This window comes from Prunus persica, chromosome G4 (assembly GCF_000346465.2).
Source record: "Prunus persica cultivar Lovell chromosome G4, Prunus_persica_NCBIv2, whole genome shotgun sequence".
NCBI classification, from domain to species: domain Eukaryota; kingdom Viridiplantae; phylum Streptophyta; class Magnoliopsida; order Rosales; family Rosaceae; genus Prunus; species Prunus persica.
Window position 1 is genome coordinate 1,186,342 of NC_034012.1, and position 14,480 is coordinate 1,200,821.

A 14,480-nucleotide genomic window follows, 5' to 3' on the forward strand; every position below is an offset into this window, starting at 1 on the left:
ATTATAAAACTGCTCAACCTTCTTCAAGGTGGCATCGTTCTTAGTTGGGGAGAATCACCAATTGGGAGTTGAAAAGATAAGTGCTTAGAATAAATTTACACCAATACTTATATATAAGGGGTTCATCTAATAAATAATATTGAAAGCAATACAACAACTTCCTTTATTTCCATGGCAACAAATCAGTTGGTAAATTCCACACACTAATTTTTAAAAACCAAGACCCAAAAAAGACACAAATGAATCATTAGTAGTACACAAACTACATATTTATCATAATTTATAATCTCAATAATTATTATCGTATACCTAGAATACTACATAAGTTGATTGTAAATCTATTGATCATAATGTGTGGTTCAAATTAACAGTTTGTCGACATACATTATTTCTTCAGTTCTACCTTGGATTTACAAACGGAGTCAGCGCTCTGGGTTTTGATCGTGATAGAGATGTTGCATTCGCTGTAACTAGTTGCCTTCATCTCAAAGACCTTCAACAAGCTCACCTTGCCATGCAGGGTGGTTTCTGAAGTAAAATTCAATACCCCAACCAAAATCACATCACCCAGAAAATGGGTATCAGTAACCAATTTGTCAGCTAAAATACTCACAGAAGAGGTGATGTTATGAGTCGCACGAGCTGGAATTGTGTCTTTTTCGATCGGAGCTTCAGCAACGACATTCCCACGATAACTGATATGAGCTGTGCTGTTTTCATACTTAAAGCCTCCATAGTTTGGATTTTTCACTGTGATCAATATCCCAATTGATACATTCAACCTTACCACTGGAGTAACTACCAATTCAAAGCTTTCTAGGGTCACCGGCTTGGTGAAGATTGAAGGTTCTTTGGGTTTTAAGATTGTAACGAACAGAACGACTAGAACGACTAGAACAACTAAGATGACAATGAGGAGAATGCCAGTGACAGCAGCAAAGATTTTTAAACCTTTGCGAGAGCCTGCCATGGTGAAGGAGTTTAGATTAATGTCTAGTTTGATATGGATGGATGAAATTAAGACATGTTTTTATGTTTGCTACAAATCTTTGTTTCACATGGTAACGGTGTTGTTAAGTTATATGCCGGTGGTTGTGATTAAAACAAGAAAAAAAAGGCATTATTGTTTTTTGTTTGAGTTGTATGTTTTTTTATTGATGGAGACAACAATGGAGGAGTTTATTACAATGAGTTTGGAAGACGGTTGTTGCCATCACTTTCATTCTTGTTTATTTGTTTACTACAGATACAATCGAGGTTCTCTTTGTTTTGTTTAAATATTGTGGAAAATAGTTTGGGCCATAAACCATAATATATAACCAGAATTGGGCTGGGCTAGGTTGAGCTTTGGAGAGTAGGCCCATGCCCAAGTCACATTTCTTTCTTTTTTTTTTCATTTTCTTTTTTTGGGTCTGAAGTCTCCCACAATATTATCATGTTTCTCAAGTTTTGGACTCGATACGAAATCAATTGGTGAAAGAACAACGGGAGTTGTAGGAAATTGCATAGTTTCTTTGACCCTTTTTCTTTCTTTCTTTTATCTTCTTGGCAAATTTAGACAAAGATCTTGGTAAATACTTCTACTACTGTTGCTACTACTACAAAATTAAATAGAAAATATATCATACAAGGAAGTACTCTAGATTTCTGCAGCTAACTTAATTTGTGTCCTAGGGCATAAATGAAGAACAATATGTTTTAGCCTAAGATTAATTAATTACATAACAAAACTCAGAAGTGAAAGGAAAATTGCAACTACAAAATTTACATGAAGACAGTTTCCTTGTGATAGTGGAAGTTGAGTAGGAAGAGAACATTCTTCTCCATTGAAAAACACCCTTGTAGGAAACCCATCTCCTTTGGCTACTTCTATGTCTGGTGTATGCTTCTTTTTAAAGGAAATCACAGATTGTTGCTTTCCAGGTACCTTGGGATCTTTTTCCGGCTTCGTTCCATTTTTCTGAGCCACCAAAAAATTCAAGCCCTTCAAGCCTTGGAGGAAGATGATGTTGTCCAGCTTGGGAATTTTGGTCCCATTGAAAGAGTACGCCTTTTCATAACCAGCGGTAGCTTTCTTGAGCTGCACGGCAGTAAACCAATCTTCAAAGTTGGTTTTGTCCCAATTGAATAATGTGATTCTAGCTGTCCAGCCATCCTTGTAATCTGATAAGAGATGCCAATTTACACTAACTGAACAATGGTCACCACAAGGCAGTGGCTTGGGCACATGATGGTGCTTTATGCTTGCCCAAGCGATGGCCTTCTTTGTCCTATTTTCAAAGGGAACAAGAAGTGTTTCTGGAGGGAGAAGAAGGGCATGGGCTTTTGGGTTGCAATTTTTTGTGTCACTGCAACCACAGGCACATGTGTTGCAGGGGATCACAGACTCATTGTAATAAGCAGAGAATGAAACACAACACTTTGGCTTCCTGGTTTTGGCCCTTGTTATGTTGCAAACTATTTGCCAGCTTGCAATGGCTAAGCTTGTAGCCTGAAGACCACTTGGGTCTGGAAATTGAGCAGGATCTACCCTTATAGGTTGCCCACATTTGTATTCTGGATTGAGCACCCCATCCACTTTAAATCTTTCGGGTGGATACAGAGCGGTTCGATTCAAATCAGGAGGTAATTTGAACACCTGCATTTGGAAAGCAGACTTGGTCTTGCTTTGGTCCATTATAGGAGGCAAAATGCTACCATTTCTGCAGCAGTTGGGTATCTTCCCAACTTGAGTATCGTTTGCTTTCTCTCTAGGTAGGTCTCCGATGATCGGTTTCTTTTCACAGTTCAAGACCTTGGAAAAATCCATCTGTTGATAGTATTTTCCAGCATCACCATATATACAATTCAAATAATCAATCGTACGCGGATAAGCGCCTTTCATGTTGTATATGAATTCCCCTCTCATCCATTCCCAGGTCAAGTTCCAATGGTCCAAACGTCCCAAAGGGCTGCAGTTCTCCATTGTCACCTGAGCAAGGTAATTATTTTCGTAGGCTTGAATAACATCATATGCTATTGTGAGATCACCCTTCTGCCGAGGCAAGAACTTGGTTTTTGTTACATTGGCCTTGAACTTTGGGTTCCTAACACAACATACATACATAGACCCCTCTGTATAGCCATGACCAAATTAAGAAAGAACAGAAAACCAAAAACCAAATATTAGAATGGTGAACATACATGTTCATGTAAGAATCAATGTGACGAATGATTCAGATTGACAGTATGACAAGAGAACATTTCCCAATGAATTAGCACTTACTGCGATTGGTCGGTGAGGGGCACTTGTATCCATCGTTAACAAGCCGTATTGTTTTAGGCATGGGGACCCCAGATGGCTTGACACCAAACATGGTGCCACTGAATTGAATTTTGGCTTGAATTTGGGTGTAATCTCCTGCAGTGCTAATGGAGGTTTTCAAATCTGTCTGTCCTGATCCAGAGAGGTAAGTCCCATTCCCAACATCAGCCGGGAAATCATCACCGTTCATCAAAACAGCACCAGTTGCACCAACTAGAATCTCCTTGTGTTGAAACCCAACATAAATCTTCCAGGCCTTGAGCTCGTATGTGCCTGTGTTGACTATGTGTGCGGTGGATTTGAAGGCCCATGCCTGCTTCTCTGCATTCTTGAGGAAAGGGTAGATTTTGCGCCGAGATTCGAAGTCATAGCTCATGTAAATCCCATCACAATCTTGTTGTGCTGGGGTTGGTGCAGCTGGTTGTTGATCTCCTCCATCGCCATTATCTTGAGCTCTGGTTAACGAAAATGCAAAACCAAACAAGGCAAACATGAGTGTAATTACAACCCACCAAGCCCTTTTCATGTCTTTTGTTCACAATTACAGGGAAGATGTCACAGGGTGGTATGTTTTTTAATATGAAAATGTGACATGGGTTGATTTCTAATTACCTAGCTAGCTCTCTCTGATTAATGGAGGATATTTGATTTGATAGATGAAACTTGGTTGGATTGCTAAGTTTTTGTTTGAAATTGTGGAGTGAATGGTGAACAGAGCAAAGGGAGCAATTGAGAAATGGGTGCCAAAAGATAAAACTCAAAAAAGTTGAGAGAGTGATAAACTTGTGGAGGATAAGTCGGACGAAACCTCATCCCCTGACCTTACCGCTGTATTAGGCAAGGTAACGGTTAACGGTAATTTGAATTTTGCAACTCTCGAAATAATTGAATGACACTAAGGGGGCGTTTGATATCCTATTTCAATAGGAAACTCAAAAACTTTGATTTTTCTTAAAAACAAGGAGTTCTTAAATTTATTTTTAAAATTCAAAAACTTGTTTGGTCTGCAACTTGAAAACTGTTTTCAAATCTTAAAAATTTGAGAACTTGTGGGTTGTTAGAAAAAAACTGAAAAAATAGATATTTTTATTTTTAATAATTTGGGTGTTTTTTTAGTTGTTCTTGAGTTTGAGTTTTAAAAAATAGGGTTGCCAAACATGTTTTTTTTTGTTTTGGACTCAAATTCTATTTTTGAGTTTAAAAAATTGGATTCAAGTTGAATACCAAACAGGTCCTCCCCATGGATTTTTTTTTTTTTGGGGGAAGAATACAGTGCTATCCTGCCAACATCTCATTGTCTTTATGTTGTATTTTTACATAAAAAATTGTCTAAATTACCCTAAATTAATCTAACTCGAGAAAAGAATGACTCGAACTTGAGTGTAAAGGGGCGAACTCACTGCCCGACTACCCGCGTATGCCACATCTCAATGTTTGTTACACAAAAAATTTGTAGCTTTTTATTATTTTGTTTATATTTATTTTAGTCAAGAAACAAGATACATAAAGCCGAAAAAGGTGAAGGGCCAAAGGGTAGCTAAAACCCAAACAGCCAAGGAAGAAAGGCCGAAGGCAAGACAACAAACAGAGAATAAAAAAAAGTAAATTTAGGTCTTAGCCACAAAAAAAACTTTCACTTTTGGAAAAAGCTAAAATTTTTTCAAAAAAGATAGAAAAACTCTTCAACTTTCAAACAAAATACATACAAATGTAAATGATTCATTAGGAAATCCAAAAATAAATAAGGGCATTTTTGTCTATTTTGGCTTCTTTTAAAAATATTTCTCTCTCCTTTAACCTTGATGATTTGGTGTGAAACCCATTAAAATTAAATTGGATTGGATTGAATCGATCGATTTAGACTTAGACGGACTAGATTGGATTTTGCACAGCGCTAGAAAGGGTAATTAGTATGCAAGAATTATTGACAACTACTCCCAAAACACATGATCAGTTTGCTGGTCATTTGGTTTCCCTTTCTTGATCCAATAGTTTTCGGATCATGAAGAAAATAGGCCCAATTTGCTTGCTGGTATACAAAAAGCTTTCCTTTCCCTTCACATTGCATTTTTATAAAAAATATAAAAAAATAAAAAATTAGTCACAATTTGCCGGTATAACATTTTTTTTATTATAAAAAAGACTTGAGAATCGTTAGTAAAAGTGAACATCTTGTATTCTTGTTCAAGTTCAATAATCTGAATGAGCAAACCATCCACCAGCACAACTAAATTCTTCACCTCACTGCATGTTTTATTACATTCATGTCAAAACAAAAAACTTGGTGTCTTCCTAAATTGGCTGTCACCCTTTGCACAATGATCATCCACTTTTCAAATTCACATAAGTTCCAGAGTTTCTCCGACCACTTAATTTCCATCATGCTTTTCTAAAAATTTACATAAGCCATGTCCAAATATTTGGATCTTAATTCCTTCTTGGCCTTGTGGACATTGCAGAGCAAGCACAAAATATGGACACCCAGAATCCTTTTCTATGCACATTGACAGTTTATCTTTAACTTTGATTGACCAAATTTCATAATCTTGCATTCCACTCTTTCTATATTAGCAGGTTTTGTGTTGCCTCCATTTGGGTGTATGCAGTCGCCTTTGACTTTGTTGCTCTTGAGGATCTTGATGCTGAGGGAGACGAAGACTTGACCTTTTTCCGCTTTGGTTTCTTGGGCACATTAGGAAGTTCACTACGAGGAAGGTCTCTGAACATATCCGAGGACGGTTGGTGTCCCATCGAATGCTCAAAATCTGTCACAAAAGATTACAGAAACAAAAGCAAAAGAGAGGTTAAAGTGTCTTCTTCAATCATGGAAAGCACCACAATCTAAAATAAATTGGTGAAAGCTACACACCACAGCAAGATTTGACCACTTCAACCACACCACAATACCACAGGGGAAATGATAGGCACACACAAACCTAACGATCCTAAAACCTCTATAAGATGAAATTATTGCTCAATTTAAGACAATTGATATAATAATCCCAATGATAATGTTCAAGCAATCTTCAAAATGCCTTGCCCATAATCGAAAGTAGCTAAAACAATCACACCAGACCAAAGATCAAAATATTGACAGAGAAGTAGTATTTTATCAACCAAATTAAAGTAATGGTACAAATCTCAAACTTAGCAAAGCCCTGTGGACCACCAAGAACAAGCTAGCGTTTTCTTTCTAGAAGGCCAAGGCCCACGAGCTATCATATTTCTTCTAGGTAGGAAAGTGTGTTGCCTCGTGACAGAAGAGCCAAAACCTTGCAGTTGGGGCAAAGAATCTTGAAAACTTTTGCACACCTCATAAATTTATACCAATAAACTAAAACAGACATTAATCACATATCTCCTAAACCCATTGACCCCGTGAAAAGATCTGCTCAAACTTGTCTGGTTAGAACGATACTATTGCACAACTGCACATGATACAAGGCATAGTTTAATGGAACAAATTGACAAGCAAAGCTAGCCTTAAAATCATTCATATGACACTCAGGTCCCAGCTCTCAGTTCTGCATTATTTTGCCTAGTATGCCATTCATGTTCTGGCCAGCATGCATAAATTAATTCATACATACATACATACATACATGCAAATATGCATTATAGTGATGATCAAAGGCTCAAAGCATACCTTGAGAGGACCAAGGAGAATAAGCCATAGGATTAGAGGAACCCATCCGATCCCCAGCGTTACTACCAAGCGAGCTGGTTGAGAAATCTGGTCCATTTTTAAATTCGTTCATCTGCATAATTACTCATCATTAACAAACAATTAAGTAAATCAGCACATGTTTTGGTTGGTAGGTTTGAATAATCAAACATGGGAGCCACGAAAAGACAAATTAATAACAAGAGGGATAGAAGAACATTATTTTGCAGGTTAGCCTAGCTAGCTATACGCACCCAAGTGGGAGCGCTATCAGATGGGCCTTCCCAGCCAATGTGTGCTACATGTTTCACATCTGTTGGGTACCCAATTTCCATTTCACGCTCTTTCACAACTGCAGCAAAAAAAAAAAAAAAAAAAAAAAAAACCACTTTCCTGCTTAGCCATCAAATCATCAAATCCATATTGATTTGATATACAAGGTAAATAAACAAGAGATATTGATACATCAGACAGAGAAAGTGAGAGATAATTACCAAACATTTGAGAGAAGTATTTGAAAATCTTGGTTGCCATGGTGGTAGAAACTACAAACCCAATGAAACAGCCTCTTTGGAGAGTGCAAACAACAGGGAAGCAAACACCAAAGCTAAAGATTGGGAGATATGGATCCTTTTGCCTGCCAGAAAGTAAATATGTACTTAGACGGAATTTTTTCTTAAAATATTTCCAGAGGAGAAAAAAGGGCAAGAGCAGTATCAAATAAGGCTCTCATTGCATGTGATTTGGGAGCTTTTCTTTTTCCCTGTGAATGAAGATTGGTATCTGACTATGGATTTTGTAACATATTAATTCATTTATAGAAGATATACGATTCTAAGAGTTCCACAAAGTAAAAAGCAGTTACAAGCCCTATTGTTATTGATTATATAAGAAATCGTTTCACCAAAGAAACAATGAAAAGGAGCATACCTTCAGAGGTTGATTATGAAGGTACGAAGAGGTAGCCAAGTTTCATGCTTCATTTTTGCACAGCAACTCTTGATGGATTGCAGAACATGTAAAGCTCTTTATGGAATGAAGAGCTCTTGGTGTAATAACAGAAACCCAGAAACCACTGATTGAAACAAATTAAACAACCAAAAACAATGATAGGAGAAATTTAAAAGGGGCAAAAAAGAAGAAGAAAAAAACTGGAAAGAATGGTGTAATGGGATTTATCTACAAATGTGGGCAGGCAGAGAAAAGAGAGTCAGAGAGAGACAGAGAGAGAAGAGACGGCTCAAGAGGAAAGGAGGAAAGGTGGACGAAAAATGAAAAGAGCAAAAAAACGAAAGGTGAGAGAAGGGTGTGAAAGACGGGACAAATTAAGATGGAGAGAGTGGAAGACAATACAAAAGAAACTGGGTGGTGCTGGTTTACTTAGTTTCTTTCAGAGGCTCTCTGAAAAATGCAAGAGGCCAGAGCCCTCCACACAATAATGCAAGAAAGAAATACTTAAATTGCGGGCTAAAAATCTGATACACACAGAAAGAGAAGCTGTGTTTGTTTGTGCAGTGTGTTTGACTATACTGACTTTCAAGCCTCTCTCTTTAGGCCAATAGAGTATCGTTTAGTGGAAAATGATATTGACTTGCAAATTAAAGGTCTCAGGTTCGAATTCTCACGACATCATAATTGTGCGTGTGTGTGAAATCCCCCTTGTTTGTAATTTAGCCTCCAGGATATTTTAGTACTTTGGCCAATACCCTAAGCAAACTTGGTAAGAGAGTATCATTTTGTTTATTTATATCTAGTAAAAAAAAACCATTAATTAAAAATAGAAATAGAATTTTAAGACAGCAACAGGTTAACACATTTCCCCAATTGAATTGAATCCTTCTCTATGCAGACATTATTTAATTCAAATTTGCAATCCAGCTTTCATTAATTTTTCAGCCAGCTGGTATGAGCTCTTCCCTTTCTATCAAAGCTAGGAAAAATGAATACAGATTACGTATGACAAATGTATGGTTATAACAAGCAACAGTGACCTTTTCTTCAGCCTCTTATGCCAACTGTTGGACATGGATGATTTCTTATTGATGAAAAAGGCTTCAGCATTTGACATAAGGACTAGTTTTCATGTATTAGTTTATTTGTCAACTACTTTTTGTAGCGTAACATCTTGCAATCATGCTGCTCTGGCTTAGCTGTTTTTAGACATAACATGTAAAGAGCTTTTGTTCATTGTTGGAAGCACGTTTTGTTGCTTCTTTCTAGGTCTGCAAATTATGCAGCAAAATCTTATTTCCTTGTTTGCCTCATATAGGAATGTGCTGCTCACCTAGAGACCATTTTTGGGGTGGGAATTAGCAATGAAGATCCTAACATTATCCTCCAGATGCTTTCCCAACATTTTCTGATTGGTTGACAACTAATTATAAAATGATTAAAGTCAATACTGATTGGTTGACACCTCAATAAATTAAAACAGAGAGAAGCACACAGCAATACGTTTATTGAAACAAGGCACAAACAGAGAGAAGAAGCCCAAGTCATGTTATAGTGGCCCCAAATGATCACAGCCCTTCTGTATAAGCAACCCCTGTAGACTTTAACCATGACCCTCCTTGGATGAGCTGAGCAACAGTGAAAGTTTGGGCCTCAGTTGGGCTTGTGATGACATGGTAACCAGCCCATTTGACTCTCTTGCTGGTCCCAGCACCAGCTCCACTATTTGCATATTCTCCATAGTACAATGTCTTCAATGCAAAATCCCCACTCCAAATAGACCACCCACTTGGGTCAATGTGGTCACCAATCTTTGACTGCATCACAACAGTCCTAGAATACTCCTTCCATGGCCGACCTAAGTAGGATCGGATGGTCCCTTTCACAGGCTCCAAGTCAGAGCTTGCAATTATGTCGCATTTTTGAATAGAAGTTCCAGTGTTTTGGTTCGGGTCTATGCGTCCTTGGGCAGTGACCATGTTATTTTGTCCAGTCATGGGCTTTCTGGCCACAAGTTTGCAGTTTTGAAACACAACAGCTGCGTTTCCAAATATGAAGTCCACTGTGCCTGTTATGTAGGAATCTCTGTAGAATTGCCTGTTGGAATGGGTATAGAGAGTGTCTTGGTAAGCGTCGATACGACACCGGTTTATCACTGACTGGTCTGCCCCAACACGCAGTGCAACAGCTTGGTGCTTTACTGCCCCGGCTGTGTTTTGGAACCACATGTCCTGGGCTATAAACCCATCACCAACGGCAGCTGCATTGGCACAACAAATTCAATGGAAAGCCACAAATTATTTTTGATGCTAGAATATAAAATAAATATAATTAAGATCGTTTTTTTTAATACAAGCGATAATTTAGACTACTTTAAATGAAGCTTGTTAATTACCTAGAGTTGCAGATTTGAAAGTGGTTGATCCATCAACAACATTGAGGCTGCCAGTGATGACAGTGTCATCCATGCCATCTCCAACAATCATCAAATTCTTCTTGTCCTTTCCAACTTCAACATTTTCCTTATAGGTGCCCTTTTTCACATAAATAATGTACCTGGTTTTGCTATTGTTTGGGGCAGCTGCCACTGCTTCTTTCAGAGTCTTGTAGTTTCCACTCCCATCCTTTGCCACCACAATATTGGCCTTAACTTCCTTTGCCAAATTATAATCCTGCAAAAGCCTTCTGTCCCTGCTTGTGACCCAACTTGGAAACTCCCCATTCAGTGGCTCATGGATCTCTGCTTTCGGTTTCGATGGGTTCGAAATTGCAACCATGATGGCTAGGGAGGCTCTTGACCTCGAGATCAAGTCATTGAGCCTTGGCTCCATAATGGTCCTGGCTGGTCCTTGTAGACCATCCAAGCATGTGACATGGTTAGTGAGTATGCTACTAAGCCAAGCATGAGCATCTTCAAGAGAATTCTGCAGAGTAAAATTTTGGAGAGCTATTATAGAGTGCATAACTCTGTCTCTGGACACATCCATTAGCTCCACACAATCAGCAATAGCTGCTAGATTTTTGGGATTGTTAATCCCAGAAGAAGCATCTTTGGCAATCTCAAGGGCTTTTTCTATGTGTGGTGTGGATTTTTCTAGGAGGGCTTGTAGCAGATCAACATCACTCACTGGCTTGGTTTTGTCCCCTGCTACTTCAGTGACCATGGCTAAGCATGATTTCTGATCATGGGCATGGTCACATATGTGGGTTGGTGGAGGATAAGAAGATGATGAGGTAATTTTGGTCATCACTTGGATGCCAACAAGTGTAGTGGAGCTAAGAATAGCAGCTAAGCATAGAATTAGATAGAGGGGTTTGCAGTGAGAAGTAGAAGTTTTGGGAGAATCAAGGAGAGACTGTTGGATTGCCATATTCTAGTAGCTAAGTAAAGATCCCTCTCTTGCTGCTTGCTTTAGTTTCTCTTGTCCTATAGTTCTTAAATAGACCAGAACTTGTACTAGAATAATAAATTAAGCAATGATGATAATGTATTTTAAAGTGAAGAAGCTGCATCATGATTCTGATAAACCTCATATTTATTAATTACCTAATAGTCATTAGCATCTTAATTTCAATTTTTGTACGTTTACCATCATTAACCTAGCATGTACCGTTAGGTCAAAAGTAGGACTCACAATAATCAATGGATGAGTTAAAATTGTGCACCATCTATGACTAATTGTAGCAAAATCATTCCATCCAAAGAAAATTCTGCGGTGCCTCAGCTGGCTGGATTGAAGAGGTAGTAGTAAAACTCGTTTTTGTTTTTCAAATTGACTATGTTTGGATAAGGATTTGGGTTGGAAAGCATGGTCATGAATTCCTGGGTGTTGTTTTTAGGTCATAATTATGGTGAGGATATCTTTGCCTTTGAGACTTTGGATATTCTAACAGTCTTTTCTCATGGGTGTTGATGAAAAGACGAAAGTGATGCTCATCATTTGTAGAAAAAGCAATAAACCAAACCAGTGCGCATACTTTTTTCAAAGAAATAATGAAACAGTGGGATCGCATTCTTTAATCTTCAACGCTAGTGGGAGGGGCACTTAGGCGGGGCTTTCAAAACGCATATGATTAAGACAATGACACTATTCTCACCCTTGAACAAAGAAAACAAAACCATTATTCTTCTCACCCAAAGATTGGCCCAAATTTCTTTGCTTGGGCCGTTACATCTATGGTTTAAATGGGGCCCAAAAACCAAAACCAAATCAAACTGATTATAAATCAAATGGAGCCTAGCAACTTGGGCTTCGTCTATTTGATTTCCGTCTGTTAGGTATATAGATAAATGCTCTTAATTACTGCAAGCCTCTTATTTTTTGTTTTTTTTCTTCTTGAGTTTGTGGTTTAATAATTAAGGTTATTGGATTTAAATTTAATTTAATAATTAGGTTAAAAAGCTGATAAAGAAACTGAAAAACCATATGACTATTATACATTAAGGCATGGAAAATTAACAAGAGAGAAACATATTTATTATTCCTTCAAGAGTCAAAGAGTCACAAGTACAACAATATTTAAGCAAATATTTGGGAAGCTCGCCCAGAGCTTGAGTAATAATTTAGAAATTAACCATAATTGAGACGAAATATGTCATTCTGCAAAAAGAAGCTTCCTTGTGGCGTGGGAATCAAGTGGAACATCTGCAACACGAGCATTTCAAAGAGATCAATCTCCCTTTCTTATTTTTCTTTCCATGTAATTGCAAACAAACTAAATAATGTGAATGTTTCCATTAAATAATTACCTGGCTGAATCTTAGGTGGTGTTCTTCCCCTGGTAATTGGAGGCTGCCACTGACAAAGACCACAATGCCACCAGTTGGGGATGATGGCTGTGAATCAATGGTGCTGATCAAATGTTTGCATTGATCAAACGGCAACTGGTTAAGCTTTGAAGTTATATCATCCACCCCAAATATCTTCTGTCCCTCAAAGCTCAACATAGAGGTTGGTTGGTAGAGAGAAGAAAGGGAAGCTCTTTCGGTGTCGAAAAGATGGTAATAATGATCCACAAATGCCCTCCCCACCATTTCAGCTTGTTCTTCCATTTCTGCTTTCCTCTGTTTGATCTTGCTCTCTCTCTCTCTCTCTCTCTCTCTCTCTCTCTCTCTCCAATTCTGGCTACGAATATAAGGAAGCTGGGTTTCCCAAAAGGTGCCTAACATGTGCACTTAGACACAAGAAAGAAAGAGATGACACAAGATTTGTTTGCTTAATTAGCACTAGATGGCCCATCATGCCCCTGAGCATTTTTGCCTCCAGAAAGGGATGCTCATAAAAAACTGAGGGATACAAGGGTAATTAAGCAATCCAAAATGGGGGAATCAAAGACTGCTGCAATTTTACGGTTTGTGGGTTCTTTTTTGTAGTGCCGAAAGTATATGGAATATATACTTTCCTTGGCGACCACCCTTTCCAACAGGGGTAAGCTTTACCATCTCTGGATTCTAATTCAAGAAATATAACCCAAGAATGTATTTGCCCAATAAATTACAACTACACCGATTATGGATCTGCCTGCATCATTCAACTTTAAGTCGCATACAATTATCATGTTACATTTCCTTTTACAAGGCACGTCACATGGGAAGTTGGGAGTGTAATATTTGATGTCACATGGTCAATACAAACACTACAGAAACAAATATGCATCGATATTTTGACTCACCAATGCACACATTCAACCCAGCATCCTCGGCAGGGCAGTGTCAAGGTTAAAGATGCACAAAAGGTTGCAGAAGTTTCGAATGTGCGTGATTCAATCCACAAGCCTGTGAAATTGATTGAGAGACTAATATGACCGGATTATGAATGTTGGCATATTACAGAGAACATTTTGCCTTCTGCCTGCACCACAACATGCTTGGCTAAACAGAGTGCAGGTTCAGTTTCATGAATGAGAAACTTTACTAGACAATACCTGGGTAAGCAGGGGTCCTTCAACTTAACCTATGGAACCTAGTCAGTAGCCACCGGGCATCCCTTCCTGGCTTCAGATTCTAACCACTCAAGCCAAGAGCTTCTCTCTTCGCATTGTCTTTCATACAAGAGCTGAAAGCATCTCTTCACTAGTGCCCTTGGCATTTAACAAACCTGTCCTTCAGCTTGAGTAAAGATTTTATCCTACCATAAACTCTATACCGGCAATTACCACAGATTGCAAATACGAATACCGGTATTTCCATTTTCTATCGTTAATCTTGATGGTTAGTCATAGTCAGCCAGTGGATAGGGGTATTCATGAGCATCAAAATGTGAATACCCACCATATACTGAACAATAAGTTTAATAATCAACCAGTATGAGTAAACAGACGCTTGACAAAATGAATACATAACGTCTTCATCCATGAACCAAAATGTCACTTCACATGTAGACTAAGTCGCAGAAAGACTAAGGCATCAGCTACTTGCAAACCCCATATATATTCTTAAGCACGAAATCATCTGATGCTCACAGTAAAGACTAACAACTGAGAAATATGACAATAAGGATATATTGTCATCGAGCACAGCCAGCAACACAATTCATCAAGTTTTTGCATACACTGTCTAAC

General features: G+C 38.2%; 5 protein-coding genes across 5 annotated transcripts; all 5 read right to left on the reverse strand.

Moving 5' to 3' along the window:
- On the reverse strand, nt 386-970 carry LOC18781271 (late embryogenesis abundant protein At1g64065). The gene has a single exon (XM_007212386.1). The coding sequence runs from the start codon at nt 968-970 to the stop codon at nt 386-388; it is 585 nt and encodes a 194-aa protein (XP_007212448.1).
- On the reverse strand, nt 1,718-3,830 carry LOC18779198 (COBRA-like protein 10). Its single transcript, XM_007214425.2, has 2 exons — nt 3,266-3,830; nt 1,718-3,114 (listed from the first exon to the last, which is right to left on the reverse strand). Exons 1-2 carry the CDS (start codon nt 3,828-3,830, stop codon nt 1,718-1,720), a joined length of 1,962 nt encoding a protein of 653 aa, XP_007214487.2.
- Nucleotides 5,413-8,441, reverse strand: LOC18781217 (CRIB domain-containing protein RIC10). Its single transcript, XM_007212887.2, has 5 exons — nt 7,899-8,441; nt 7,463-7,605; nt 7,223-7,320; nt 6,951-7,062; nt 5,413-6,069 (listed from the first exon to the last, which is right to left on the reverse strand). The coding sequence occupies exons 2-5, from the start codon at nt 7,500-7,502 to the stop codon at nt 5,867-5,869; spliced, it is 453 nt and encodes a 150-aa protein (XP_007212949.1). The 5' UTR covers nt 7,503-7,605; nt 7,899-8,441; the 3' UTR covers nt 5,413-5,866.
- Nucleotides 9,314-11,364, reverse strand: LOC18779699 (pectinesterase). The gene is made up of 2 exons (XM_007213890.2): nt 10,315-11,364; nt 9,314-10,179 (listed from the first exon to the last, which is right to left on the reverse strand). Exons 1-2 carry the CDS (start codon nt 11,288-11,290, stop codon nt 9,488-9,490), a joined length of 1,668 nt encoding a protein of 555 aa, XP_007213952.1. The 5' UTR covers nt 11,291-11,364; the 3' UTR covers nt 9,314-9,487.
- On the reverse strand, nt 12,376-13,094 carry LOC18780685 (nuclear transport factor 2). Its single transcript, XM_007214232.2, has 2 exons — nt 12,670-13,094; nt 12,376-12,565 (listed from the first exon to the last, which is right to left on the reverse strand). The coding sequence occupies exons 1-2, from the start codon at nt 13,087-13,089 to the stop codon at nt 12,491-12,493; spliced, it is 495 nt and encodes a 164-aa protein (XP_007214294.2). The 5' UTR covers nt 13,090-13,094; the 3' UTR covers nt 12,376-12,490.

Coding starts and splice junctions, on each gene's coding strand:
- LOC18781271 (XM_007212386.1), bottom strand. CDS start 970: ATGGCAGGCTCTCGCAAAGGTTTAAAAATCTTTGCTGCTGTCACTGGC.
- LOC18779198 (XM_007214425.2), bottom strand. CDS start 3,830: ATGAAAAGGGCTTGGTGGGTTGTAATTACACTCATGTTTGCCTTGTTT. Junction 3,115..3,265: donor CCCCTCACCGACCAATCGCA/GTAAGTGCTAAT, acceptor ATGGCTATACAG/AGGGGTCTATGTATGTATGT.
- LOC18781217 (XM_007212887.2), bottom strand. CDS start 7,502: ATGGCAACCAAGATTTTCAAATACTTCTCTCAAATGTTTG. Junction 7,063..7,222: donor CTGATAGCGCTCCCACTTGG/GTGCGTATAGCT, acceptor GTAATTATGCAG/ATGAACGAATTTAAAAATGG. Junction 6,070..6,950: donor TTCTCCTTGGTCCTCTCAAG/GTATGCTTTGAG, acceptor CTTTTGTGACAG/ATTTTGAGCATTCGATGGGA.
- LOC18779699 (XM_007213890.2), bottom strand. CDS start 11,290: ATGGCAATCCAACAGTCTCTCCTTGATTCTCCCAAAACTTCTACTTCT. Junction 10,180..10,314: donor TTTCAAATCTGCAACTCTAG/GTAATTAACAAG, acceptor GTGCCAATGCAG/CTGCCGTTGGTGATGGGTTT.
- LOC18780685 (XM_007214232.2), bottom strand. CDS start 13,089: ATGTTAGGCACCTTTTGGGAAACCCAGCTTCCTTATATTCGTAGCCAG. Junction 12,566..12,669: donor ACCACCTAAGATTCAGCCAG/GTAATTATTTAA, acceptor CTCGTGTTGCAG/ATGTTCCACTTGATTCCCAC.